This window comes from Podarcis filfolensis, assembly GCF_964270895.1.
Source record: "Podarcis filfolensis genome assembly, chromosome: 3".
Classification (NCBI taxonomy): domain Eukaryota; kingdom Metazoa; phylum Chordata; class Lepidosauria; order Squamata; family Lacertidae; genus Podarcis; species Podarcis filfolensis.
The window spans coordinates 84,924,485-84,952,451 of NC_139606.1; the positions used below are offsets into that span (position 1 = coordinate 84,924,485).

At 43.4% G+C, this 27,967-nt stretch overlaps 1 protein-coding gene and 1 long non-coding RNA gene across 7 annotated transcripts in view; one reads left to right on the top strand and one right to left on the bottom strand.

Annotated features, from left to right (window-relative positions):
- Window positions 1–5,648: 5,648 nt before the first annotated feature.
- Window positions 5,649–27,967, bottom strand: part of MDGA1 (MAM domain containing glycosylphosphatidylinositol anchor 1) — a 255,017-nt gene continuing 232,698 nt past the window's right edge. For 2 of the 5 annotated variants that reach the window (XM_083604483.1, XM_083604485.1), the window contains exons 15-17: window positions 19,766–19,890; window positions 13,465–13,573; window positions 5,649–12,876 (exon numbers count right to left, since the gene is read on the bottom strand). In XM_083604483.1, coding sequence (XP_083460609.1) covers window positions 12,785–12,876; window positions 13,465–13,573; window positions 19,766–19,890 — 326 coding nt within the window. In that variant the 3' untranslated portion in view covers window positions 5,649–12,784. The remainder of the gene's footprint in view (window positions 12,877–13,464; window positions 13,574–19,765; window positions 19,891–27,967) is intronic. The other 3 variants (XM_083604484.1, XR_014545719.1, XR_014545720.1) reach the window with 3 other exon arrangements.
- Window positions 12,806–27,785, top strand: LOC310758411. 2 transcript variants are annotated; one of them, XR_014545750.1, is made up of 3 exons: window positions 12,806–12,913; window positions 19,438–19,599; window positions 24,708–27,785. It is a non-coding gene; the product is annotated as an uncharacterized lncRNA (long non-coding RNA). The 2 variants fall into 2 exon arrangements; XR_014545751.1 differs by having other exon boundaries at window positions 12,824–12,913; window positions 19,435–19,599.

The following is a 27,967-nucleotide window of genomic DNA, read 5'->3' on the forward strand; positions in this document are numbered from 1 at the left end:
GGACTAGGAGAATGGAGATGGCTTTCAAAGTCACGGCCAGTTCTGTAGGAAGAGGAATTGTTTCCAAGCTCTTGTCCAGTCCCTCTTGGGAAGTTCTTGCATGGAGGGAGGAAGGAGAGCCTGCCTAGTGCTTAGCAACAGCAGCGAGCTCTGCGGCTTCTAGCCAAGGGAAGAGAATGAGGGCTGATGTTCAGAGACATAGCCACATAGTAATAGATGAGCTAATAATCCACAAAGGATGTTATGAGCAGAGGCAAAGTACTGAGGGGAAACGAGAGCCCACATGAGTTTGCAGTGGCTTCCTTGGGGATTGCAGCAGTTTCCCAGCAATATTTCTAGGCCTCCTATGTGCCCTGTCCCCCTACAACCTTCTAATTGGTTTGCTTCATGGTATTAAACCGCAGCTCCGAACAGAACAGATTGAAACACACCATGACACACACACACTTTCTTCCTTGTTTTTTGTTTTCAATACTGCAGCTTTATTTGAATGAAACAGTCGATGTTGAGATTCTATAGGGAACACTTGTAGTGGATGGAGTGGGTGGGGAAAGTTTATAAAACATCTCACCCTGTTTCAAAGGTCCCTTAGGTCCCTTGTGTTTTGTGCTTTTAGGGTTCTCCTCCCACCAAATGTTAGATACTTGCCAGAGAGGGCTGACGCCGTCCCCTTGCTCTGCGTGGTGATGGAAATGCTTCATGAGGGAGCAGAGGAGGAGCATACAGTGAAGGTGAAACTGAAGGCAGGGAATGGCACCAGATTCCCAGACGAGTGTCTCAGAATCCCAGGGAAGAGAGTGACAAACAATGAAGGACCACTTCGCACAATCCATTGACCCGGAGTCCCTTTGTTAACTGTTCCGGCAGTTCACATGATTCATTAGCCCATTTGGCTTCGGAGCAAAAAGGCTGACGGACTCCAGGAACGCTGCTAATGGTTGGCTTGAGCTGCTTCTCCCTTTAGCACTTTTTCCTAACGTGGAGGATTTAGTTATCATTCCTCTTTGCAGGCTACTGTACAAAACTGCATCATTATGACCTAGGAACGGAGCAGTTACCAATTGCAAACTCGAGCATGTGAAATGCGGCCTCAAGGCAGGTCCCAAATTTCTCTTCCTTCCAGATCTGAGGTGCCACTGCCAATTAGGTGCGGGACATTGGCTTCTTGACCTTGTATAACTTGGTAACTGGAGTTTCTGTGTGAAGAGTGATTTTGCACAGAACTATTACCTGTGCTTGTAAGGGTGGCTGGGGAAACCCAGCCAGATGGGCAGGGTATAAATGATAAAATTATAATTATAATTATTATAATGACCATCATTATCATCATCTCTGTTACCTTGGCTAAAAGCAGCTTGTGGCAAAGGTGGAAGCTCAAACTAGACACAATGCAGAAGAACCATCATTTTTCTAATTAGTGGCCCCATGAGGTGGATATGAAAATCAGGAAAGCGATGCTCTGGGAGAGGGTGACTTACTACTCTTGCTCTCTGTACTATTTTTCTCAATATAAAGCCTCAAAGTTGCCATTAGCACACTCTGTGTGGCGGGTGGGTGTGTTACATCTCTCAGTTTAGCCCCAAGAATTCAGAAATGGTTCACCTGTATGTAGTTCCCAGCTAGGGAACCTTGGAAATGTAATGATATAGATATGTATCATGGTGGTTTCTTGAACTTGAAACCAGAGGAATGAAGATCTAGTGAAGAGAAGATACAAAGTATTCTAATGCGTTAACATAGTGCATGTGTTACCACTTCTCCATCTATATAGTTGCAAAAGTCAAGCAGTCAGACCTATTTGGCTATCCAAATTCAACTATGGAACATAGGGAGACGTGCTCTTGATTTTGTAAGTGGCAAACCAGCCTTCTGATGCCTGATTTTTTTCTCTGCTTCCAGAGTCCTAACTCCCAGTACTTAGAGCCATAGAACTGTAGAGTTGGAAGGGACCCCAGGGGTCATCTAGTTCAACCCCCTGCAATGCAGGAATCCTGGCCCAAGCCTTCCCTGGGTGGGCTCGAGCCACCAACCTTCTGGTTAACAGCCAGATGCTAGTTGCATGTCCCAATTGATAACCTTCAGCCCTTCCATTCCAAATGCACCCACCGCCAGTCTTCTAGTGTTGGTGTGGACTGTATATGCTCAAGTTTTGAAATATCACAGCCAGCCTCAAAGTCCTTGCACCTCAAGGATGTAGGAAACGAACTCCGCTTGTCCTTGAACCACACGGGCGGGCTGGCCCATATCCTGCAACAGAGCTCTCAATTGGCCTCCCCTTGTGCTCTTAAAAGATGTGCTCACTGGAGTACCTTCTCTGTGTTGTTCCATATTAGAGGAGCACAGGTGCAAGGCATCTGGAAATACAATAGCTTTTTCAAAGACCCACTATGGGAGCCCAGATCAGAAGACGCAGCACACTTTGATGCTGAGCCCTGCAGGGGATCAGACATTTTACAAGCAACCCACATTGAGGGGAAAATATAGCCTGATTTGCAGATCGTGTCACCTCTTCATTCATGCTTTGTGATTTAAATGGGCCATGGGGTAAAGCCTTTGCCTATTCAACATCCACCGTGAAGAGGTGTCAGAATGAGAGCAAGGTGCTGCAGACAGAGCATAGTTGAATGGACTGCCTGCTATTTTGGTTATTTATTTAAAAATATCCCTAACCCACCAGGGCCAGTACAGTAAATGAATATTACATATGCACACATAAAACAACAGCAGCAGGGCAGGTAAGACAATGAGTCAGCAGTAGATCAAGTACCAACCTAAGCAACAGAAGCCTAGGTGAGAATATGTGCCTTCCCTTGGCACCAAAAGTTTAAGGAAGTTTGTGCCAACCATATCTGGGATGGAACAGCACTCCAAAGATGGGGCACTGCTACTGAGAAAGCCCTCTCCCAGGCTGCCCCATACCAGAAATTAAAAGGTAAAAAGGTAAAGCACCCCTGGACGGTTAAGTCCAGTCAAAGGCGACTATGGGGTTGTGGTGCTCATCTCGCTTTCAGGCCGAGGGAGCCGGCGTTTGTCCACAGACAGCTTTCCGGGTCATGTTGCCAGCATGACTAAACCATTTCTGGCACAATGGAACACCATGACAATGTTTACCTTCTCGCCGCAGTGGTACCTATTTATCTACTTGCACTGGCGTGCTTTCAAATTGCTAGGTTGGCAGGAGCTGGGACAGAGCAGCGGGAACTCAACCCATCGCAGGGATTCAAATCGCCAACCTTCTGATCGGCAAGCCCAAGAGGCTAGTGATTCTTGTGTCCCATAACAGAAATTATTCAACTGACTAACTTTAGAACCTCAAAGCAATGAGCTCCTTTTTACAGGCCTGATACCAGCATGCTACATCCTTGGGCCCAGCAGCACCCTCTGCCAATGGCTGCCCTGGGATCTCTAACTGGCATCAGGCAGTGAGCGCCCGTTGACATTTTTCAGTTTCCCCAATATAGCATCTCTCAGGGGCTTGTTATGCAGTTCTGCCTACATGAAATGCTAAAATTAAACTATTGATTTTTTTGCTGAATTGTAGGTTATTCCGAGGAGGATGAATAAGCTTAACAATTTGTTTGTAGTCCCCCGCCCCTCCAAAGAGAAATCACTAATTTAGTATTTGTGTGCATGGTCTGGCTGTGATAACTCAAGAGCTAATTGACATATTCGAAACAAATTTGGGACTCTTGTTTGTACAAGGAAAAACAGATGCTTTTGACTTGCAAGTTGTAACTGGAAGTGTGGGAAAGGAACTTTATTGGATAGCTTGGCAAAAAGTGTCATTTTTTTTTTGCTCTGTGTGTGCAATTAAAATGCCTCTTCGGCCAGCACTGACTGGATCACTACTATGATTGCCACCATAAGTAGTGCAAGGCAACCTGGGTACCTTCACTGTGGAAGGAGTCACTTTGCCTGAAGCCCCCTTAACCCTGGAGTTGCCCCTGCCTGCCAAGTACAAATGTTGGGTAAAATTTCCTAAAAGTCAGCATTAAGTGGAGCCCATTTTAGGGAGAAGAAGTGGCTAGGGGGCAAGCTTTTCCCTTCTGCAGCTACCCAGTCCCTTAGCCTCTTCCCCACTGGGTTCTAGACCATATTTATCCTTGTGTTAGCGAAGTGTTTTGTTTAATGTATCAGTTTGGCCTCTTCTGCTTACCCCTTTCCTAGCTATTAGCTTTCTGGGTGAGAATCCAGGCTGTCTTGCCATTTAAGCTGGCCATTCTGCAGCATCAGATTCAGGTAGCTAAAGCAGAGACTTGAGTGCTAGACACTGCACTGAGGAAGATGGGGGCGGGAATTTCCTAATTTATAATTGTGTGGATCTTCCCATTAGCTCCTACTATAGCTCTTTTACTGACCCACAGATTTTCAGCCTCATTATTGTCTGCACCATTCATAAAATTAACACAATAAAAGAAAGCAGGGTTAAAGACAGAGCTTCTCTGTCCAGAATCTAAAGCTCTGAATCCCTTTTTAGTTATAATAAGTCATGGTGATGAAGTTCATAATTACTTGGTTCAATATATTAATTTGTCCAGCTCATAATGCTTGGCTCTATTTTGAATCGAGTGCCGCTTCCCTCTAAAGTTCTTTTGCGGCTCAGAATGTTAAACAAGATACTTTGTGTGTGTGATCAGCATTCAGCCCAAAGCCAGATGCTTTGTGGGTGTATGCACAGAAAGTATTTAATGTTAATCCCTCACTCTCAACAAAACTCTCACAGATTGCTGTGAAATTCCCTGAACTTACATGAAATTTACAAAACCATACATGTAATTTACAAAATATCATGCTGCCAGCAAACAGTCACTAAAGGATAGCATCCACCATGGTATAACTGCAGTCATGCAGGTAGTACCGAACGAAACTAATTGTGCCAAATTCTCAGGGCAAAATAAAGGAATGCATATGCATGCAGTACCACACATGTGCATGTACCAAAAATATGAGCCACAGGAGAACTCTTGGAAAGACAGAGCTTTTTTATGAATGCTCAGCAAGGAAGTTCCCATTCTGAATTGAGCCACATATTGTTTTTTAATTGTCACAGGTCTCTCACTGGTACAGTCTGTGTGGATGATACTCTTACTCCCTATCAAAAGCCTTGGGGGCAGAGTAGCAACTGAGATAGTCTCATCCACTTTTCATTATTTCTGTCAAATGTAGTATTGCCTGAATCTGTCCTGAAGCTGCAGTTGGCTGCTTCTGCTTGTAAAGGGCAGGCCATGCATGTCTTCCTTAGTAAAGATGTGGGTCAGTCCTGGTCTCAGTGGAGTTAGTAGCCAGAAGATTGCACAAGAAATATTGGTGCCTGAGGTGAAAAATCTAAATGCCACCCCCAGTGGTGGAGAAAATAAAATAAAGAAATGTAAATTTGCTATTTTTGAGCAGTGCCCCCAAACACTGCCTTGAGAAGACCACCTCACCCTGTCTAATGACAGGTGCATCTGAAAGGTTACACATACTTATTTCCCTTTTGTAAGAACTTACATTTTGGAAGCCTCTTTAAAAAAACATTCCTTCTGGGGGTTGGTTCCCCCAATTGTTTTGGAGAACAACTTTAGTCTTAAAGATCATCATCTCCAAAGCTCTGCACAGTGAAATGCCACTCTGAGACAGCATTCATAAACTGTATGACAATGTATAGATTTGTGTTTATAGTACAATTTAATTTATTGGAGTTTGAGATAGTACACACTTGTGGAATTTATTTGGCTGGATACTAGGGAAGTGGGTTGTGTCATCATAAAAAGTTCAGCTAGTGGCCACACCAATAACACTGTCCAATGTGCTCCACCAGGCATTATCTGCAACTTGTTAGTGTGGTGCCTGAGATATTTGTAACACTGGTTCCATAGGCAGAGCTGCAATCTAAAAGAGAATGCTATTGTCCTACAGACATGTATATGCAGCAATGTAGTCAGGGATGCCATTCTATGCAACAGGTGACTACATCAGGAGGTGCCTGGAGGTGGGGAGAAATGAAGACGAAAGCAGGAAAAGCTGGTGTCTGGATAACTTTTGAAAGTGTAAAATCCCTCCTTCCTCAGTTGGAGCTCCGTCTGAGACACTAGTTATAGCACTGCTTAGCAATGAAGCAAATGGATGTTGGCTGAATGAAGTCAAGTTCTTATCAAGTTATCTGTTAAATAATTTTCTCTCTTGCTTATTATTCTCCCTCTTGTAAAAGATTCTTTGATAAGGACAGAAAAGTCAAACTGAGGTCTGATGTGATCCTCTGTTTGCAGTCTGAAGTGGTATAGTCTGTTCTACTACCTCAGGTTTCCACCACCTAATTTCCATCTCATTCTGTCGCGCATATAGACCAGGCATCAGAGAACAAGAAGACAATGCCGTCCACATTCTCACATGTATGGTAGGCTGCTTCCTCCTGATTCTGCTATTGTCACACAGAGGGCAGGTTATCACCAGTCTGCCACAATTCTCTGCTTGGGGTAAAACTTAGAAACACTCAAACTACCCATGCTTCCTTCTTCAGCTGCCAAGCAGGCTAAGGTTGTAAGCTTCCTGCGATAACCATGGTCTCTAGACTGCAGTTTATTACCATGGAGTGTAAATTGGTCCTCGTTAAAATGCAATTTTCAAAGGCACTATGGGAGATCTTCCTCTGTAAATGTCTTGCTCATTTATTAAACATCATCCAAGGCCAATCAGGGCAAATGAAAAACATTGGGACATGAAGAAGACAGCGCTCCAAAAACTGGCAGCTCTCACGCAAAGAATGCCAGTCCTCCCGTTGGCATGCCGGCTGGTGGCTAAAGCCGCCTCTATAGATCTGAGAGAAATGTAGCAAGCTTTGCGCAAGGCTACAAGGGGAAGAAGCGTTCAACTGCTTGGAGCCTGGTCTCAGCAGAGAAAAGCACCTGGTGGAGGCAAAAGACTGCTCCGTGACAAGGCTCTAATATTTTCCTTCTTCCAGCAGAAAAGGGATCTCTGCCTCAGCCTGTCTCCTTGTGAGGCCTGAACAATATTAGGCTAGTCCACAAAGAGGGAGGTTGCAGACTTGTTTCTTTTTGGGCACTGACCCTGTACAAGTATCATTTTCATCTGCAGGCTGCAAACTTTTCTTACTTGCATTTAAATGCATTTTCTAAGGACACATAACCTTTACAAAGGCAACTCCTGTTGCCTTTATATCAAGACCCAAGGCTAAACTCAGTTTGCACAGCATATTTAGGCACATCCTCTAATATAACATAGGCCACTTGGCATGGGACTGCAGTTGCAATCCTTCACACCTCACATAAAGTTTACTAACTTGGCCCAATGCCAGTAATAACTGCCAAAAGTGCAGGAAATTAGTTTTGTACAACAGCCAGAGAGATACAGCCATACAAATCCATCATCTTTCATATGTACCCCCCTTTTTCTTTTGACTAATAATGAATCCTAAGCAACAGGCAAGCTAATAATCTGAAATCATTTCCCTATGCCCCACCTGTTTAATTCAGTCCTTTCTTCAAACATTCTGCAGTGACTCACTGTGACCCTTCTCCAGTGGTGAGATACATCACATAATACAGTATCTGTTCCTTGATTGGTTTTGTGAAGCTAACTCTTCAGTATAAAAGGAACACTCACCTGGCAGGAATACTAGCCCTAGTTTGACTAGGTAGGCATGGAAGGTTTTAAGTCAGCAGCAACTGTTGTTCAGAATGCAATGGCTGCACAGCATTGAAAAGCAAAGGCTCTCCTGCATCCAATAAGAAGATACTGTATGCTGCTTCTGTTCCAGGCTTCTCCTCAACTGACCAACCAGCTTTCCCTGGAATGCTCCCAAGCAGAAAGCAAGAGGACAATGGCCACCCTCTATTGCTTGTCCATAGCACCTGGCAACTAGAAGTATACTTCCTTTGAATATGGAGGTTATAATAATCTGGCTAAGAGAGACCAATGGACTTACTGATGGCAAATATACCCCCATCTCATATGCACACACATAACCTAAATATTTAATTGGTTCACATTCATGTCTTTACTTTATTCTCTGCCCCCCCCCAAAGCCTCCATGAAAATAACAAAACTGTATCTCAGATTTTTGTAGTACCTTCCATGATGGACTGGTTTGCAGCTCACAGTTCTTTCCGCACACATTGCTGTTATGCAGCAATGAAACTCACCTGTTGGATGAACGAAATGCCTCATGCAATAGCTGCATCATAACACACAAGGTTAATTAATTAATACATCCAGTTGAATTAATACATCCAGTTGAAATTGCAGGTCTCCTTTAAGATGGCAGAATATTTATAAAATCTTGTGTGTCTAGGGTATTGGGTTCTAAGCTTCTTGTACTCATAAAAAGTACCACTTGAATAGAGCAGAACAATAATTTTATATGTACTTTAAATAACAGCACAGCTGACATCCATTAGGCTATAAGTAGCTGCTGATTCCTAAGTGACTATAACACTTCTCTGGAAGCACCTGACATTTACTTGGAGGTCTAAATGTTCAAGTACTAATGCAACCCAACTCTGCTTCACTTGCAAGTGTTTATGTTTCCAGTATTAACAACTGCGGTGCCAGGTCTAGGGTTTAAGCAGCTGCACTGTCCACGCTACTGTAAAAACATTCTATATTTCCTCTTAACAACAGTTTGTACAATGACATGAAACCTGTTGTTTCAGTCTTCATGCTTCTGACGAGCCAAGGCACTTGAGGTAGCAATTTCCCCAGGGAAACCTGCTATTTCTAAGCCAAAGAAAGGAAAGAGAATGAAAAGAAGGAGGAGGGATCAGTAAATGAGGCTCCCTGAGACTTATATGATGATTAAAATGCAGTTTTATCACTGGTAAGATACCTGAACCAATGACAACTGAATACATGATTAGTTCCTACAAGCAAGTCATATCCCCTATGAATAGATAGGCACCATTGGTCCTTACTTACACATTCTCATATAGATGTATGCTCAAATCATAAAGGTGACGCACTGAAAAAGGGACAGTGAGGACGGTACTAATACCAGCCCAGGATATGTATTTTATCCCCCGTCCCTCTCTACATGGCCAATCCCACACGCCTGTTCTTCCAAATATCAGCAATGCCTATTTGCAATAAAACTCTCCAAATTTCCAAGGTAGCTCACAACTCTTTCTACCCATAGACTACTAAGTCTCAAAGACAATATGGCGTCCAGGATTAGGGGTTGAGGAGAAATTGGACTCAGTTGGTATTTAAAGGCAAACTTACCTAATCCACACTTTCTGAAACAATATTTTACCTATCCAATGGCTCTAAGAGCTGTAAAATCAGAAGGGTGATGCAGCATCCATTCTTTTAAAAGGGGGGCAATTAAGGCCAGTCATGGAGGCTTTTAGAAATTTTGAGACCCTTTCTCTTCTACAACAGCAATCTAGTATCCTCCTTTGTGTAAGAGATAACTGGGGTAGGATTCTTTATCAGAGCCACTATCAAATGATGGACAGCAGACAATTCTGAATGTTACCTCTGTGAGGCTGTGAAAACGAAGAAAGCACTTGGGACATCTGGGAGGAAAAACATATATAATCCAATCCAGATTAAACAATATGAGGTCTGTATGCTTAATGAATTTCTCAGATGCCATAAACTATGTTTCTCCTCTGCCAGCATTCACACTTTCAGCCAAACCTATACAACTATCACCATATGAAAGAGCATGTCTTTCATCTATGCCATATGCTCTCCTCAAATCTCCTGCAGCAGTGATAATATTTGCTCAGGGTAACAAAAATCTCTGCAGACCTATACATAGTTTATCTGGGAGTAAACCCCATGGAGCTAAATGGGACATGTGTAGAATTGTGCTTTAAATCTTCCTACATAAGGGAATGTGGCCATTCCATCCCCTTTCACATTTAGATTATTACAAGCACCAGTATACTTTGACCTGCAAGGAGTTTTGGAAGGAGCAGAATCAGCATATTCAGAACCATCAAGGTAATTCAGGCACAACTTGGCAGTTAAACTGGCTGGGATCCTACTCTGTAGCTACCTTACAAATCTAGCCCTGCAAAAACCAATTTAGGAAACGATTCCTTCCATGCGTGGGATAAAGCTAGGCTGAATCAACAGAAGTATAGTGTCCTGATCAAGGGACATGATACTGCTGGCATCAGTCCATCTTGGGAGACAATGGAAGAGTGTCCCTTGAGGGGAGAAGTCAAACCGCTGGAGAGTTACAGCGCCTGCTGTGGCTGAAGTGACTGATACGGGAGAGACATGTTTTCTTGCAGCTGGGGCAGAGAAAGGCATCTGGTTGTGCTGATGCAGGTGTACCATGGTGTTTCTTCTTTCTGCACTCCTCTCAGTGGTCATTCCTCCTCTGGTCACTGCTGTGGATACATGCCCTGACTGTTTCCAGAGAAGTAATAGTACTGCCCTATTCTGCCTTGGCCAAACGAAACCTGGACTACTGTGTCCGGTTCCGGGCACCACAATTTAAGAAGGATATTGACAAGGTGGAACAGTTGAGGGAACTGGGCATGTTTAGCTTGAATAAGAGGAGACTGAGAGGAATTATGATAGCCATCTATAAATATCTAAAGGCCTGTCACATGGAAGATAGAGCAAACTTATTTTCTCCTGCCCCAGAGGGTAGGACTCAAACCAATGGCTTCAGGTTACAAGAAAGGAGATTCCGACTAAACATCAGGAAGGACTTTCTGGCAGCAAGAGCTGTTTGACAGTGGAGCAGACTTCCTCGTAAGGTGGTGGACTCTCCTTCACTGGAGGTGTTTAAGCAGAGGTTGGATAGCCATCTCTCATGGATGTTTCAGTTGAGATTCTTGCATTGCAGGGAGCTAGACTAAGTAACTGTCAGTGCCTTTCCAGCTCTACAAGTCTATGAAAGCATTGGGTACTGGGGAAACCAAAACCATTACTAGCTCCTAAATTACTTTAACCTTCCTTCAAATATATAGATTTTGGATTCAAAAAGGCCCTAACTTGCCAAGATAGCACTGAAGGTGGAGGAAGGTGAGATGGGGGTGGGTGGGTATTTCTACACCCAGGGTATTCCTTGAATACGAATGCAGTTCACAAGCTCAAAGTAACGGGTGCACTGGTGCAGAGTGAACCTTTGGACTGAAAACTCCCCTCTGCGAGCTGCTTATGGAAGTAGGGGCAACAGGGTAACATTTATCCAAAGCACCCTACTCAGAAGACCACCTCCTCCTGACTTCATAATGTATAGTTTGCCATACTGATTTAGAAGGGTTAATGCTGCCCAGCTCAAGTTGGGAGCAACAAGCTTGCTTTCCTGAGATCTCTTGGTCTCTTATAGTGGTAGTGTGGCATCTCTGAAAACACAAGTCTGCAATCTAATTCCCTTTAAGCTTCTCCACCCTTGTGCATCCACCTGCCCCAACTCCTGTGGGGTTGGTCTGTTTCTTTTCCTGCTTCCCCTGCTCATCACCCAGCTTGAGGGCTCCACCTGTCTCCCAACTTCATCATGCAAACTGAAATAGAGCAGTCTCATCCTTGAGTGGTAAATCAAGCACCATGATATCAGCACCCTGCAATTAGTACTGAGCCACAGGTAGGTACTACAATTAACAAACAACTATTGCAAATTCAGGTGTCAAAACGGCTTAGGAGAAGATGAAAGGTAGTATATGAAAATGTTTTTGGTGGGATAATTATGGAAAAAATGGAATGGGAGACAGTTATTATTAAATAATTTGTCTCAGAGGAGATCCTTGCTTTAAGGCTTCTGCAGCGCATGCTTTTGACACTGCCAAGTGCAGCACCACAATTCAGTCACCTTGCCAAAGAGGCCCCTGACCAAAAAACCTCTTCTTTCATTCTCTATGCTAGATTGACAATCTACCTCCATGGTGGTGGAAAGAACAAGTTCAAAGGGAGGGAGAGCTGAGCAGCTTAAGAAGGGGGGAAAGAGGGAGGGGGCAGAGGAGGTCAACAGCTGATCCTGCAGCTTACGTCTGCCCCAGATTTTTTCCATCCATCTCCACCATCCGCAACGAGTCTTTTTCTCTGCTTTGCCGAGCGAAAGTTGGGGGGCACAAAGGTGTGAAGGATGGGTCAAAAGCAAATTGCACATGGACAAGTAAATACATGAGAGTCTTGAAAATGCATATGGAGACTCTGAAGCACATGCAGTGGGGGCGAGATTCCGTGGTCACCGGCACGCAGGGAGGAGCAGCCCCCAATGGAGATGAGTGGGATGCTCTTTCGGAAAGGTGAGGCGGTGCTGCAGCAGACAGATGATGGTAGGCAGAGCCAGCCAGGGAAAGGTCATAACACAGAGATCCAGAAGGGGGCGCTGTGCTAGACTGTCTCCTAAACTGAGGCTCTGTGGTAAAGAAGGTAACAGTTCTTGTAGAAATTTGTGCTTTAATATATTTTGTTTTTGTTTAAAACAAAAGTTCCCACTTCCCTGAGGAAGTCCTGTCCACTATTCCCAAGGAAATGTGGCTTTCCCCCGCTTTCATTCATCCTTTTAAATAGCTTTGTCATTCTCATCTTTGCCTTTCGTTCCATTGTTTCCATCTCTTCTTTCCATTGCTTCCTCCCTCTTTTTCTTGTGTTTTTGTGTTTTTTTAATAATCAAGATTTGTTTTCTTTTTCTTTTAGACATTATGACTTCCTCCAGGAATCCTTCCATGTTCTGAGCTGGATCCCCTTTGCGTCGTCATGCTGATCGGTCTTTGGTATGGACACTTTGGTGTGCCAGTGAGGAGGGGGAGGAAGAGGAGCAGAGGTGACCAAGTAGGAAAGGAGGAGGAAAGTCTCAGAAGACGGACGTACTCGCTTGCTATCATCTGAGCAGGACAAAAAGGAAGAAAAGTAACGGTCCACAGAGGGGAAATTTGTCTTGGGTGATGGCACCGTTTTCTGGAAGGACAACTGCTGCAGGGCAAGAAAGAAAGAAGAAGGGTTAGTTATGGTAAGTGTTCCTGCTTTTGCAGTATAAACAACAACAATGTGATGCAGCCACAGAAAAAGCTCATGCTATTCAAGGAAGTATAGTATCCTGATCAAGAGAAGTAACAGACCACTCTGTTCTGCCTTAGTCAGACCACACCTGGAGTATGGTGTCCAGTTCAAGGATGCTGACGAGCTGGAATGTGTGCAGAGGGGGGCAACGAAGATGATTAAGGGTTCTAAAGAGCAACTTTGGTTAACGAACATGGCAAAGGTTACGAGGATCAATAAAACCATTTGCAACAACATATGGAAAATTGGTTAAGCATCGGGTGATTGTGTGGCATGTTTCCCAGTTCTTGTTCCACCAGTAATCTCCTCTGTGCCATTGACTCCACTTTGGAACACCGAAGTAATTCAAGTGAGGCAGGTACACACACCTTAATCAATAATGGACCCTGCTGCTATAAGCAAATATGCAAAACAGTCAAGTCAACATGCAGAATTCTCCCAACCTTTACTTCTGATTTGGGATACAAGTATTCAAACACTACGCCAAATATAACCCATTACCTTTGTCTGGGACAACAGGCTTCCTTGGACAATCTCCCTTTTTTAGAGTGACGTCATCAATGGCAATATCTCCCTCTGAGCCTGTGCCACGGACGCCTTCAAAGATGATCTGCAGGCAAAGCACATCAGAGTTGGAAAGGATCTCAGGTAGCCGGCCAGGGACCCAACCCCTTAAACTCTCACATGCCCATTCTCCAAGATACTGTTTGTTTTTTAAAAGGAAGGAAAACGCCTAAATTCTCTTGGGATCATTTTGTGTTTACCATGCCCTATCATCAGCGTAGGGACCAACTGAGAATCCACTTTTAGGCTTATCAGCGGGTTCAAATGGCAGATGACTCAGAAAATAACCAGGACATAGACAAGAGGGGAAATGGAGCAGCGCATACGAAGATTAAATCAAATGAGCAATGTGAGAACAGGTATGGTTTAAGAAAAGGAAGGAAGCTCATCTGTTAGTGCTGAGTAATGGAACAGTGCGATCCTATGCATGTCTACTCTGAAGTAAATACCACCATGCCCAATGGTGCTTACTCCCAACAGTTACACTCTTAATAGGAAAACACGCTTTATTGTAAATCAATCCAGTGACTCTTATTTCTGAGCAGACAATTATGGGATTGTGTGGTAAATGAGCTGGAGACGCAATCACATGAGTACAACATTACATTTCAACCAGCACCTTTTCCTGTCTCGTCACATCTTTGCTATCCTTTACCTCACCCCCTTAGCACGAGTCATCTTTTACTGAATGCGCCTGCCCCCAAGCTTGAACGTCTTTCAGAGGCAACGTAAAACACTGCAGTTTTTGTGTGTGTCAGTGGTATACAACTGGAGTTGTAGATACCTAAGTATGCATATACTCTTGCATGTCCTCCTCATTTTAATGGGTCATCCTTGTTTCGTTATCTGCCCCAGGACTTAGGATAGGAGGTGAGTCACCAAAAGCAACCAGCTAAGGAGGGAACGAATCAAGCTGCATCTTCCTTTGTTTGAGGCAGGATTCATGCTTGCTCTGGTGCTAAAATATCTCAAAACCCACCACTGTGAAGGCCACAACTTTGTTCCTGCCTCTGTCCTGCTTACTCTGGAATCACAGGGGGCTCCTTCATTCTTGAGGCCTGGCAGTTACAGCTTCATTAGCCTATGCCATGCGTGCTGTTCCTATGGTTACAAGGCTTTACGGAAAGCTTAGGGCAAAGGCTCAGTCGCTTCCCATTCCCTAAGGTGCAAAGCCAACCTCTGTGTTCATCTCCTATTATGCAAGAGATGGCTGCAACTCAAGCCTGCCACGAGCAATGTCCATGTAATCAGAAGAAAATATTCATCTCTACTACGTTCCTTACCTCCCACTTGCTGCAATTTAAAGGATAAAGTCTGAAGGCATGTGTCTCTCTTTGAGATTTCACCTCCCCTTGTGTCAAGCTACACCTGCTGATATTGCCTCTCCTACACAACCATTAAAGAAAGATGCAAGAGCCCTTTCCTCTTTCACCATACTTCACAGTAAAACTATTCCTCCACCTATTAAGTCAGCTGGGAGACTGATGCAGTAGCTCAAATGCCTATGAAGGACACCTGATGCGGTCATTTGGAAATGCCCCAGGTTCATCACCAGTTCTTGAGGGCCCAGCCAAGACCCCCTGATGAGCCAGATAGAATAAAAATAATAATGTTGCCCTGCATAAGCCTTGTGGCATATGACCAAATGACAATGTTACTGTGTGCCTAGAAATCTGGGTTCATGAGTGTTGCTATTTATGCTCTCATCACTGTCAAGTGTAAATGGTCCAGAAACATTATAACAGAAATGAGAGTCAAAGCAGTATGCTGGAGCAGGCTCATAAGCAACTGAATGATAACAAATTAGTTGCCCATCCCCATTGTCATTAAGCACACAGCAATAAGCGAGCTACAAGCCATAAACAGCACACTTGCAAGTAACAAGATTATTGTTTTATGGCACCCCAAAGCATGATATGCACTTCAGAGCTAAGTAAAACAAAGCAAATACACAGACATGCATTCATAAGGAATCATTCCCTGAACAAAGAAAATAAAGATGCAGGGCATAACAATCACAATGAACTCTCCAGGAACAAACACCTGTGGGTTGCCCCTCACAAGCAGCAGCAGCAGCAGCTCAAAATAATAAATAATACCCTTTCGGACCACAGGACCTATTTACACTACAAATTAACATCTGTTTTTTTATCTATTCAACACTTATGGCTTTCTACAAATATTCCTGAGAACTGTGGTCCACCATGGGGTGCTAATAATATTCACAATTATGTGTCCCTGCCTCCTACCTGCCCCTGATCTACAGTTCCCAGGATTCCTTGGGGACAGAAAATGTCTCTTAAGCATGCAGTAAAAATATATATGTCAACAAAATCACCAAACAGCTGAGTTGGAAGTTGGAGCTGCCTCTACATTGAGGGACTTAAAAGTATGCTTCCAATGTCCAGGTTGCAAGATATAGGTTGCAATCCAAATAAGATTGAAGCACTGATAGTGAGTGGCTTCCCTAGAGCAGATTGATGGGTGATTGCCTGCTCTTGATAGCTTTACATTCCCTCTGAAAGAGCAGGTACGTAGCTTGGGGGTACTTTCTGAATCCATTTCACAAGTGCCTTCCATCAGCTTTGGACAGGGATAAGCTAACTACTGTTGTCTATGCTCTGGTAACCTGTACCTTAGATTACTGCAACACGTTACATGTGGTGCTGCCTCTGAAGACAGTTTGGAAACTTCAGCTGGTGCAGAACTCGGCAGCCAGGTTGCTCACCAGGGCAAGACAGTTTGAGCATATTACACCAATCCTGGCCCAACTGCACTGGCTGCCAATTATTTTCCAGGCACAATTCAAAGTGTGAGTTTTGACCTATAAAGCCTTAAGTGGCTCAGGACTGCAATACCTCAAGGACCACCTCTCTTAGTATTAACCAACCCAGAAGCTGTGATCATCACCTGAGGCCCTTCTTCATGTGCCCCCTCCATGAGAGGTCTTGGAGGGTGACAACATGAGAATGAGCCTTTTCTGTGGTGGCTCCCCTTTTGTGGAATGCTCTCCACAGAGCGGCTCGCCTGATACCTTTGTTACATATCTTTAGGCACCAGGCAAAAACATCCCTCCTCCCCTAGGCCTTTAGCTCATTGAACAATTTGGCCTTTTAAACTGTGGGGTTTATTATTATTGTACATTATTGTGTTTTTATATTGTAAACTACACTGTGAGCTTTGGATAAAGGACGGAGTAGAAATTTAATAAAATATAGAATTTAGTAACAAAATAAAATACTACATCAAAATAAAGAAATACACAGAAAACCTTAGTTATATCCTGATCACAAGCAAAACCAGTTGCTGAATCACCACAAGCAAATGTCATTGAGTATAGCTTTGCATTGCTACAGCATCCTGTCTCAATTTGGGCCAGTTACAGAGGAAAGGTGTGGGAGGGGCCTTTCCTAATCCCAACTCTAAACTTAAAGAGCATCATATAATTCACAAGAGAACCTTTATAAACTTGTTTGGCTCTTGAAATTAAACCTAAACGCAGTTTATCCATTATGTGTCATATCTCCAGAAATAAAGTGTATATGAAATAATAAGTATACCCAGAAATGGAGTAACATTCATATATGAATGTCCTACAGTTGCAAGATGACAGCTGTCCTTGTATTCACATTCACCACAAATTACAGGGCTGCAAACCTCTCCCTAGTCTCAGCACACAGCCATAGAAAACCCAGTGGTGGCTCATGAAGTGCAGCGATGGAAGCAGTAGTGTCCTCATGGCACCACCACACTCTAAGAACATAAGAAGAATCCTGCTGGATCAGGCCAATGGCCCATTCTTGTCCAGCACCCTAGAGTTGGAAGGGACCACAAGGGTCATCGAGTCTAACCAGCAGCATGTTTTCACAAAGTGTTTCTTCCCATGGATCTCCACAGGAGGAAAAACTTCCCCTGCCTAAATTGCTGCATGTCAAAGTGCTTGTTAAAGACACAGGGTCAGTAAAAAAATAAATGATGACAGCCTCTAAAAACTTGTGCAAAGTAAACAATGCTTAGAGCAAATGTGTGAGCTTACTCCTATATACCCAATTATAGATAACAAGAGTAATAATGTGCCTGGCTTAAAGGCCACAAGAAACATTCTGCTAACATGGATAGTCCCGGTGCTGGAATACACATTATAGGAAATATGTAGTTGCCACCAAAAATTAGTGGTCCAGAGTTTCATCCTCCTTTCTCTCTGACAACATCCAGAAATAAAACTGAATAACATAGTATCGCTGTGCTACTGCATTGTAGGGTTACCGGTGGCAGCCACACGTCTCCCATAACATTTAATTCTACCCACAGTCACACATAAAAATGTAGTAAGAGCCAGGGGCCACCTAGTACTGCATCCTGTTCTAACAATGACCAACCAGATGCGTGTTAGAAACCCTTAAGCAGTATCTGAGCACAAGCGCACTCTCCTCTCCTGTGGTCTCCAGCGACTGATATTCGGAAGCAGAGCACAGCCATCAGGGCTAGTAGCTATTGATAGCCTTCTCCTCCATGAATCTGCCCAATCCTCTTTTCAAAGCCATGTAAATTGGTGGCCATCATTGCATTCTGTGGGAGCGAGTTTTGTAGTCAAACTGCATGCTGCATAAAGAAGTATTTTCTTTTATCTGGCCAGAATCTCCCAATATTCAGCTTCACTGGATTTCTACAGTTTCTAGTGTCATGTAGGCTTGCCATACATCAGGAAAGTTCCTGACATGTCCTGGTTTCTGGGTGTAAAAATGGCGTTGGGAGAATTTTGCCGATTGGCAAAATATCAGGGGAAACCCGGATGTATGGCAATGTGATGGGGAAAGCAGTGGAAACAGCTCCAAAAGCTTTAAATCACTATTTTGGGTTGAGTTTTTCCCAAAAGCTGAACAATTTGAGTTGGTTCCCAAAAAAAATCTCAGCAATTTTGGGATCTTCCTAAAAAAAATCTCAGCAATTTTACTTCTTGAAATACTGCAACCCTAGTGTCATGGCAGAGGAATAAAAACTTTTCTCTACCCACTTTCTTCATGCTATGCATAATTTTATAAACTTTTGTGTCGCCTTGTATTTGGCAATAACAAGGCAGTTGGCACACAACAGCTGCTCAAGCCATGTATTAGCAGACAAACGCATAAGTATCACCATGAATTACCACAGATGGGGAATAAAGGCATGTCTGGGTCTCACAAACTGCCCTATAATTAGGAGGCCAATAGCAGATTCATTGCTCTTGACTCAAGCATCAGTTACAAGTAGTAGCCTGGTGCTAAGGATGTCAGAGAAATCTGGTTGAACAAGCAATTTTCCTTCAGTCTGCTTATTCAACCTCCATTGCAACACAGACTCTTGCTGTGAAGGATATCTACCTTAGTTCTCCACAATTAACTTTTTTAAAAACATGCACGTCGTTTGCTATTTACATATTCGTTACATATTCAAGCACCTCTCTGCTTTTCTCGTTTCTGAAGTATTTGTTGCCAAAGGCAGCCTATATACACTAACGGTGTAATCCTAACTATGTCTACTCATAAGTAAATCCCATTGTGTTCAGTGATAGTCAGCTTCCTACTGTGAAATTTTAAAACTCATGGCATGCAAAGCTCATCATATGATATGGAAATAAGGAATCTCTTTAGTCAGACTTACTTCCAAGTAGGCATGGTTAGGGTCACAGCCATAGATGGCTTTGTGATGGGCCATTAGCCACTTCATTAACTTTGTATTTAAGATGTAACAAGGCTGTTTGTTGTTTTTGCTGCAAAAGACTAACAGGGCTACTTTGCCTATGGAAGCTAATTAACTTTGAAAAGGATTGGGCAGGAAAGGTAACTGATTTGTAAATATCTGTTGATAGCTGAGACACGCTTATCTATTGTGTGTTATGTGAAAAACAACAACATTTTTCTTTATTAGCAGATGACAAGATAGATGCACAGACTTGTGCAAAATAAACCAATTGCAGCAGACTGGAAAATACCGGATGAAAGTGTGAATTAATTTTGGGACAGATTGAGGCATGCGCTTACATGGCTACCTGCTGCTCAAGCAACAATACTAACTGACCATTCATGGAGAGAAGTAGGTTGTTAATAAGCTCACGGGGGGGGGGGCCTTGACTCTGGCTTCTTTTCTACAACCACAGCAACTAAGAGTAAACAAGTTTTCCGGCTATTTTGCTGCTGGTCCCGCTAGCCCATCTATGTGAGTTGGCATTTGTTGCCTCAGCCCCCAAGGATCTGCTTACCTGGAAAGGTCCTGCAGGGTTGATAGGTACATGTGCTTGTTGCCAGGCATTTCCTTTGTCCCCTTTGAGTGACAAGGCTTGAGTGGGCTGCTTATTCTTCACGTGAACCAAGAGGTTTAAGGAGCCTGTAAGAGAGCGGCAACCAGACACTGGAGTCACACTGCTTCTCCACAGCAACCTCTTCCTTTCTCTTAGGGGCCATTCTATGCCTGCATCTAAACTAGGTCTTGCACGCTAGTTCTCCCAGTGAATTAAATGCATCAGAACGGCAGCTATTCAAAAACCAACACATAGTTTGCCATGCCAATTCAAAAGTTTTCCTGCCCGACGGTTCGTGTTTCCCCTCAGAATCCCCCCTGGAACCTAGTTAATTCCCAGTCAATCTGAGTCCACTGCAGTACCAACTAGACATAATGTAGATTTGGGAACATAAGAAGAGCCCGTTAGACCAGGCCAGTGGCCCATCTAGTCAGGCATCCTGTTCTCACAGTGGGAAACACAGAAGTAGGACTTGGGTACAACAGCACTCTCCCCTCCTGCAGTTTCCAGCAACTGGTAGGAAAACTAAGCATTATTCTTCTGAATTACATGTGAACCAAACTGAAACCATTTAAAGAGGGAGAGCTGGTACATTCCATTTCCTACATGCCGGATGCGACAAAAATGTGAATTTAGACTCAGTTCTCCTTCTTTGTACAACCCCTTTTCCTTGAATCAAGCTGCGCCCAGGGCAGCTAATGATGCATTAAGGCAGAGAAGGGGAGTGCCTGCCGCTCTCCAGAAATTAAAGTTCCACTCCCATCAGCCCTAGCCAGCATGGCGAGTGTTCAGGGACGAGGGGAATTGTGACCCAACAACCTCAGGGTGGGTGCGTAAGGGTGCTTCCTCATCCTAGCATTAAGGCCAGAAACAGTGCATTTCTTCTGAGAAGTAAGCCTCATTGAACGCACTAGGACTTAAAGACCTGTTCATCAGGTCTTGTGCCTATCTTGTTCTCATGGGAAATGTGCTACGATTGGCCAAAAGTCATGAGAGATGGAAAAATTCAGCAATCTCAATTTGTCAGGTAGTGAATGCATTGACTTGAGTGATCCCTGTGGCACGTTTGACTATACTGCTGTGTAGCTAAATAAGGCCGTTTTGAAAATGGACTCGCAGTTGTTGTTGGGTAATGGTTGAATGTATTGCAGGCGTTAGGTTGCGGCCTACGATCCCTGGAGAGGCCCAGGTTCGAACTTCCACTCAAGCTCTAGAATTCACTAGTGACCTTAGTCTAGTCACCATCTGCCAGCCTAACCTGCCTCTCATTCATTGTGAAGATAAGGGAGGGAAACATGTACATGCAAGCCCATTTGAGTTCTGTGGAGAAGCAGTGGTATAAAAATACATTTATTTATGAGACACTTCTTTCAAAATATAGCTATCTGCACAAAGCAGCTTGCCAGTATAAAATAAAAACATTTAAAAACAGACGTCAGTATTACAATTTAAATACTAAAGAAAAGGAAAGGGGGGGGGGAGCCATACAAACCACTCAGTCTTCAGCTCTTATGTATATGACTGGGCTGCGTTTTACTCTGAAATCTGTTTTTCTCCCTCTCAACCCCCCCCCCCAATGTTTTATATGCTTCCTGACTTGCCTCAAATAAATGTTTCTCGTTAATGGTTCTGGCTTGGTTCAATACAGGACCTTTGCCTTGAAAAACACAAACACCTTAACATTTGAGGTGTGTTTAGGCATTTGCACATGCAAACCCCAACCCTATATCCTCGCACCCCCTCAGTTACCAACGGGGAAGATCTTCAAGGGGTTCTACTCATGTCTGCTTGATTGTTATTAATTAATTAATTAATTAATTGCTATTAATTATTACTTATACCCCACCCATCTGGCCGGGCCTCCTCAACCACTCTGGGCAGTTTCCAACAGGATATTAAAAACACAATAAAACACCAGTCATTAAAAATGTCCCTAAACAGGGCTGCCTTCAGATGTCTTCTAAAAGTCAGATAGTTGTTTATTTCCTTGACATCTGGTGGGAGGGCGTTCCACAGGGCAGGTGCCACTACCGAGAAGGCCCTCTGCCTAGTAGAACTGTCCACATAATTGGGGATCATTGCTCCAACACACTTTAAATCTGAAGCTATTGAGAAATAATAATGGTTAAGGAATGTGGATAGTGAGTCTGAAAATATGCATCAGACCCAGTTTGGCAGTTTCCAGGTATTTGCTACCTAAGTGTGGGAGGCAGGGTGAGGGGTAGGTATTCTCTACCTGAGTTTTGGTAATGGCATCACTTGCTTGTTGACCAAGGTGGTAGTATTAAAATGGATGGACCTAGTCCAGCTTCGTTCACCTCAGTACAGTACTGTGAATGAGGGAGGAAGAGAAGGTAACAAACCATAACAGCTGCCCCTGGCTCTGTGACATTGGAGAGAAGCCTAACAAAGCCCGTCAGACTAGTTTAGTCATTTTGCATTATGGATAGGCTGACTTTTCCTTAAATGGAAAACTTGATTAAAATTAATGCTTTGAACCAGGCCTTTCTGGCTTGGAGATTTAAATCGTTCCACACTGGAACCAATTGCTGTCTCTATCAGCTAAGCAAGTGAAAGATTCGTTTGACAAGGCATTATCCACAGAGCCTCTACTTAGAACTGGCAGATAAGCAACAAGAACATGTTAGGCAGATTCCTTTCGTGATGGTGGTGGTGATGATGATGATGATAATGATATGGCTGGGCACTGTCTTTTCTTGGCTCCTCCCTCTGTCATAAGCTCCACATCCCAATACTGCAGGTGTTTGATTTTACCAGTGAAGACCTTAAATCTATGAAAAGAGGATGTCTCTGTAGAAGGTTGTGCTACAGCAAAATCCCATTCCCAATATTTTTCGTTCTGCTATGCTATGAAAGTAGTAACCTTTTGGCAGCTGCTATTTGCACTTGCATTTAATTTCTTGCTGCTGGGGTGGCTCACCGCAAAATAAATTGTGATGACATGGAGCAATATTTTATGGGTTCCCAGTCTCCATATGTACATACCTTCAGTGCCATGGAGGTTGGCTCTTGCAGGTGAGGCAGGAGAGAAGGTCATTTTAAATTAGGGTTAAGAGGCAAAGACACTATTTTGGTGCTTTATTATAATGAATATATTTAAAATATTTTGAGTGGGATTCAGCTAATTAGTCCTGTCAGTGGAGTTCCACTTGTATAATGGGGTATTCTCCACCCACCTACATGTCATCTGAATTTTGCTTTGTAGAGGGGGACCCCCAGAACAGCACACAGGAGGGTGGGGCTTGTTTCACCTGGCTAGCCAATATGCTTGCGCTGATGGAATGATTGACACACTGAGACACTGAATAACTCCCCACATTACAAACATGTCTTGCAAACATTTTGTATATCTTAAAGAGATGATTTAATTGTAAGCACGTATTGGATGTATTTCAATTTGGGAAATTTTAACATTTTAATTAGGCTTTTATTATTCACAGCAGCAGGTGTTTATCCTTTCTTGCACCTTTCGGCCCTCCCTTTTCCCCATCTTATCTTAAAAGTCTCAACCATGCTGAGAAATGTTTTGGATGATCTTTGGTGAAGTGCTGGCTTGGAATTACACATATGTCACTGTTAAATGTGGTGGCTCTTCACTGATAGCTCTTCCACTTAAATAACACCACCAGTGGATTTCTTTAACTAGTGTATGGGAAATTTACCTAAATCATCTCTGCCTCCCCCCCCCCCACTTATTTAGGTGTGTTAGCTATAGGAAGCAGCAGAGCACACAAATAGAAAATATCAGGACTGGGCAAATAATCACATGGAAAATATAAAAATGAGTTATATTATTAAGAAGGGCGTATGCATCCCTCCACAGTTCTGGAAGAAGTCCATTTGGACACTGGATGCTGTTCTGGCTGCTTTGCTGTCAGAAGACTAGATAAACTGGAAGAAGTTCAAAGGTGTCCAGTAAAGATGATGCATGCGTTGGCTCTGGGTGGATAAGCCAGAAAGAACTGTAGAAAACTGTAGAAAAGCAAGAAATCTCTGCAAGTTGGCCAATAAATGACAATGGTCATTGCCTAAATATATACTCCCACGAAACAGACAGAAATAAAATTGAATAGATGTGTGTGTATGTGTGTGTGTGAGAGAGAGAAGAAATGAATAGTGCATAGTGCAGTGTGTGTACTCTGATGTGTACTTAATTTGCACTGGGCGCTGCATTCATCTACACCACTGTCAGCTTTGAGCATGGCATAAATATAGGTCATGCCTGTATTTGTCAAATACGTGAAGCTGGTGCAGGATTGCTCCACATCCTGTGGTTCCTATTTAAATATTTGAATATCTTGTCATGCTCATCTCATGCTCCTGTTTCATCAACAAGTGGAAGCACAGATTTGCAAAACAGGCAATATCCTCTTTGACTCTTGTCTATGTTACTGCTCAGATGTCAGCGATGCTGGTTTTACAAGGCCAGAATTGGTCGTGTTCCTGCCCCCCCCCGCATTGCTACCAAATTGTAAGTAAACCCCATCACACAGCATAGAGCTACGTCATGCTCAAAATGTTATTACCGGTCCCCACCTGAGGAGGGAGGTGTTACTGTTTGGCATTGTTATAAACTGGTGTTTTAAAAAATCTTTTAAACTTCCAGAAAGTGTGCACTTCAGCCAGATTGAAGCAGTGTAATTGCAAGAATTTATACCTGTATCTTTGCACAATTACACAAGGAACACAAGGAACCAGCCAGTGGAAGGAGATCAGATTGACTTAGCCACAGCATGGCTACCATAAGGATTGGTCACAGGCTACTTTTGCTTCGCTAAGTTTTAGCAGGGACATTTATGCCTCCAGAAATCAGTCTGTTCTGATTTGTGGCAATACACTTTTAACAATACCTTACATTGATTCTCAAATGGTTTCACTGTAGACACTATCTGACAGCTATTGGACAAATCAACAACCCTGTTGCACTGCACTGGCCCTGAGGAAATAGTAACAGAATCCTGGAGGAAATAATTTACATGAAGCCAGAAGCCTTGACATCCTCAACACTTTCAGGAAGAAAGTGCCAGCAAGTAAGTTCAAAATCCAGCTACACAGTGTTGTAGCTCTGTGGTAGAGCATCTGCTTTGCATGCAGAAGGCCCCAGGTTTAACCTTTGGCATCTCCAGGTAGAACTGGGAGACCTGAGTTTGAAAACCCAGAAAGCCTCTGCCAGTCAGGGTAGAGAATCCTGACTCAGTACAATGAAGAATCCTATGTTAGCACACTCTGGTTAGAACCCTCTAGGCAAGGAACATAGACAGAAGTGGGTCAAATTATCCAGAAAATGAACTCTGGCACCTGCAGGAAGGAGGAGAAGGCAAAGTAAAGAAGGAAATGAAGCAGTATCAGAAAATCAAAAGTGATCCAGCTTTGAACTCCTGGCCATTAAGCAAACTGATATACCTGTGCAGAAAGTTTCAGCTCTGCCACAGAACAGAGGGAAGGAGCAAGAGCCAACAAAGTGTCAAATACCTCCACATGGCCTCCGCTGGAGGTGCAGAGAGCACTTTGCAAATAGCAATTAAGGCTGGCGAGTGTCTCTGGAAAGCAGATTAATCTCATTGCTCTGTTTCTGCTTCTGTTTTCCAGAGGAAGAAACTGACCTGCACAAGGAGGAGGCAAGTGTGTAAATTGGGGAAGTGACCCAGCTGTTCTGTTGATTAGGCTGATTAATTAATGCTTTTTGAATATTGTGCAGCCTCATTCATCTGAATAGCAGGGGGTTACCTAAAACATTTGGATAACAATATATTCTCTGTACTATGTACATAGTTTTACTATGGCTAGGGGCCATACTGAAGAGACATGCTGGTTTGGAGGTCAGCTCTTATGTCTGGTGCTTGGATCGTTTGTGCATTGCAACCAGACATCTTGTGGAAGAGGTTCTACTGCTAAACCAAGCTATGGTGGAGTGCCTTACACCTACTGATAAGAGCTGGTCCTACCATTAAGCAGGGTGAAGTAGCTCATTCCTGAATGATATTAGGTTGTTTTTATTGCATTGAAAACTATGGAATACTGATAGTGGTGAAACCCTCACCAAATAGTGGGACAGTGTGGGATATGCAGGATATTCTCAGCATATTCAAATATAGTAATTCAGAAGAATGAAGGTGGCAAGATTTGCTCTTCTGGCTGCTACTGTCACAACTGTAAACATGCATTTTGAGAGCCTTTCCATTACTGTTTTTCCCCCCGGGGATGGAGCATTAGAGTACTCTAAGGCTCCACCCCTTAGAAATCTCACAGGTTTCCTAGAAGCAGTGTATTACATTTCCCTCCTTCTCAGCTTTCTGATGACTCTCCTACCTTCATTGACAAAAGCGGTTCAGAAGGAAGAAGCAGAGGAATGAGCTTACTCGCAAACATCTGGAATGTTATTACCGAGGCGCTGATTCCTCAGTAGTCTGATGGTGGACAGAATCTAAGGTATGTTTCCTAAATGTTAATGTAAGAACTGTAAGGAAGTGGAAATAGCTGTCCTTCAGCCCCATCACTTATGAAGCAATTGAAACACAGGAGATGCTGAGTCCGCTATTGATTGCTGCCTTGGGCTCCTTTGGGAGGAAGGATGAGATATTAATTCAATGAAAGAATGAATAATTGCAATCATGCAATTTCCTTTTCAAGATCTTACCTCCTCACTGGCAATTTTTATTTTCTCCTCCTCTTTGGCCACTCCCCCCCCCCGCCTGATTTGAGCCTGGCTTTTCTTGGGTGCAACTGCTCACAATGCACATGCAAGCGGTTGGTTGCCAGGTGGCAGTTGCCAGCTCCTTGCAAAATATCAAAGCTCACCATGGGAGAGGAACGGTAGTTATGCCCAAGTGCCTTGGTATTTCCCCCCACATTTGCATTTGTTATTTGTCTGGTTCTTACAACTAAATTGTGGAAATCCTCCACAGAGGTGTGTCTGGTACCATTGCTGTATGGCTCTCAGCTTCACCCAGGCCTTTGACACCTGAGTGTGTTTTTAGGACCCACCCTATTCCTGTGACTGTAATCTGTTTTAATTGTTTCTAATGCTGATTTTAAAATTGCAATAACCCACCCTGTGACTTGCTGGCCGAAGGGTGGGTAATAAATTTAACAAACAACAACAACTGTTATTAATCAGAAAATGAAATAAAGGCTCATAACAAATGTGAGGAAACAATCAATATATGAGCCAGCAGTGGCTGCTTCTGGCTCTTTTTAAAGTCCAGAGCTGGCATTTAGAAGAGTGCCTGGTACACAGAAGTGCACCAGCTGTGATACTAGATACAGTAACCCAGGGGGGATGCATTTAAATGCTAGAGGTTTCTGGATGAAAAGGTCTGATTTCAGTTTCCACTCAATATAAATCTGTTAGCCTGGCCAGTAACAATGGTGAGCAGCAGCTGATCATACAGGCAAAGGGGAACATGCTTAAAGCCTGCTGAATGACATTTAGGATAGCAAAGCAGGAATAGAGATAGCTCACTATTTTCACTCTTCACAGTCCCCTATTGCATAACAATCAGGGTGCCTTCCACACTGAAGCCCCTTTCATTTGGAAGTTCTCACTGAGCTGGTGTGTTGTTGTTTTTGTAAATGCAGTGGCTGCTCATGGGACACCCTGCATGGAACACAACTTGGATGCCAGAGAATTCTGTCAGAAACAGAAATGGGAGTGGAAATTCCTGCAATTCACATGTTCACTGGAGGTCAGGAATGGAACTCATGCAAATAAATACGAGTGGTATTAACTTGTTTGTTTGTCTGCAAGTAGTATGTAAAGAATGATGTTATATACACAGGTCCTGCTATTCACCCGCTTGTTATGTGAAAATTCAGGTATCCAAACACAAAGAATTGGTACCCAAACTTTGCTATACACACCACAGATTCAGATATCCAAACAGCCAGAGTTTGCCTACTTCCTTCCTTGTTTGTGTTTGCTGGTCAGCAGAAACCAGGCAGGCAGGCAGGCAGGCAGGCAGGCAGGCAGGGAGTAGGGTAGATAGGATATATCAGAGAGCTGGAGAAAATGGACAAATCAGGGAGCAAGAAAGACAAATAATTTATCTTTTTTTTTTTGCTGGTTGGCTGCAGCCATTTCTGGAAGAAACCAGGGAGGGAGGGGGGAAGAGAGACTGGACAAATTACAGATTAGAAATATTT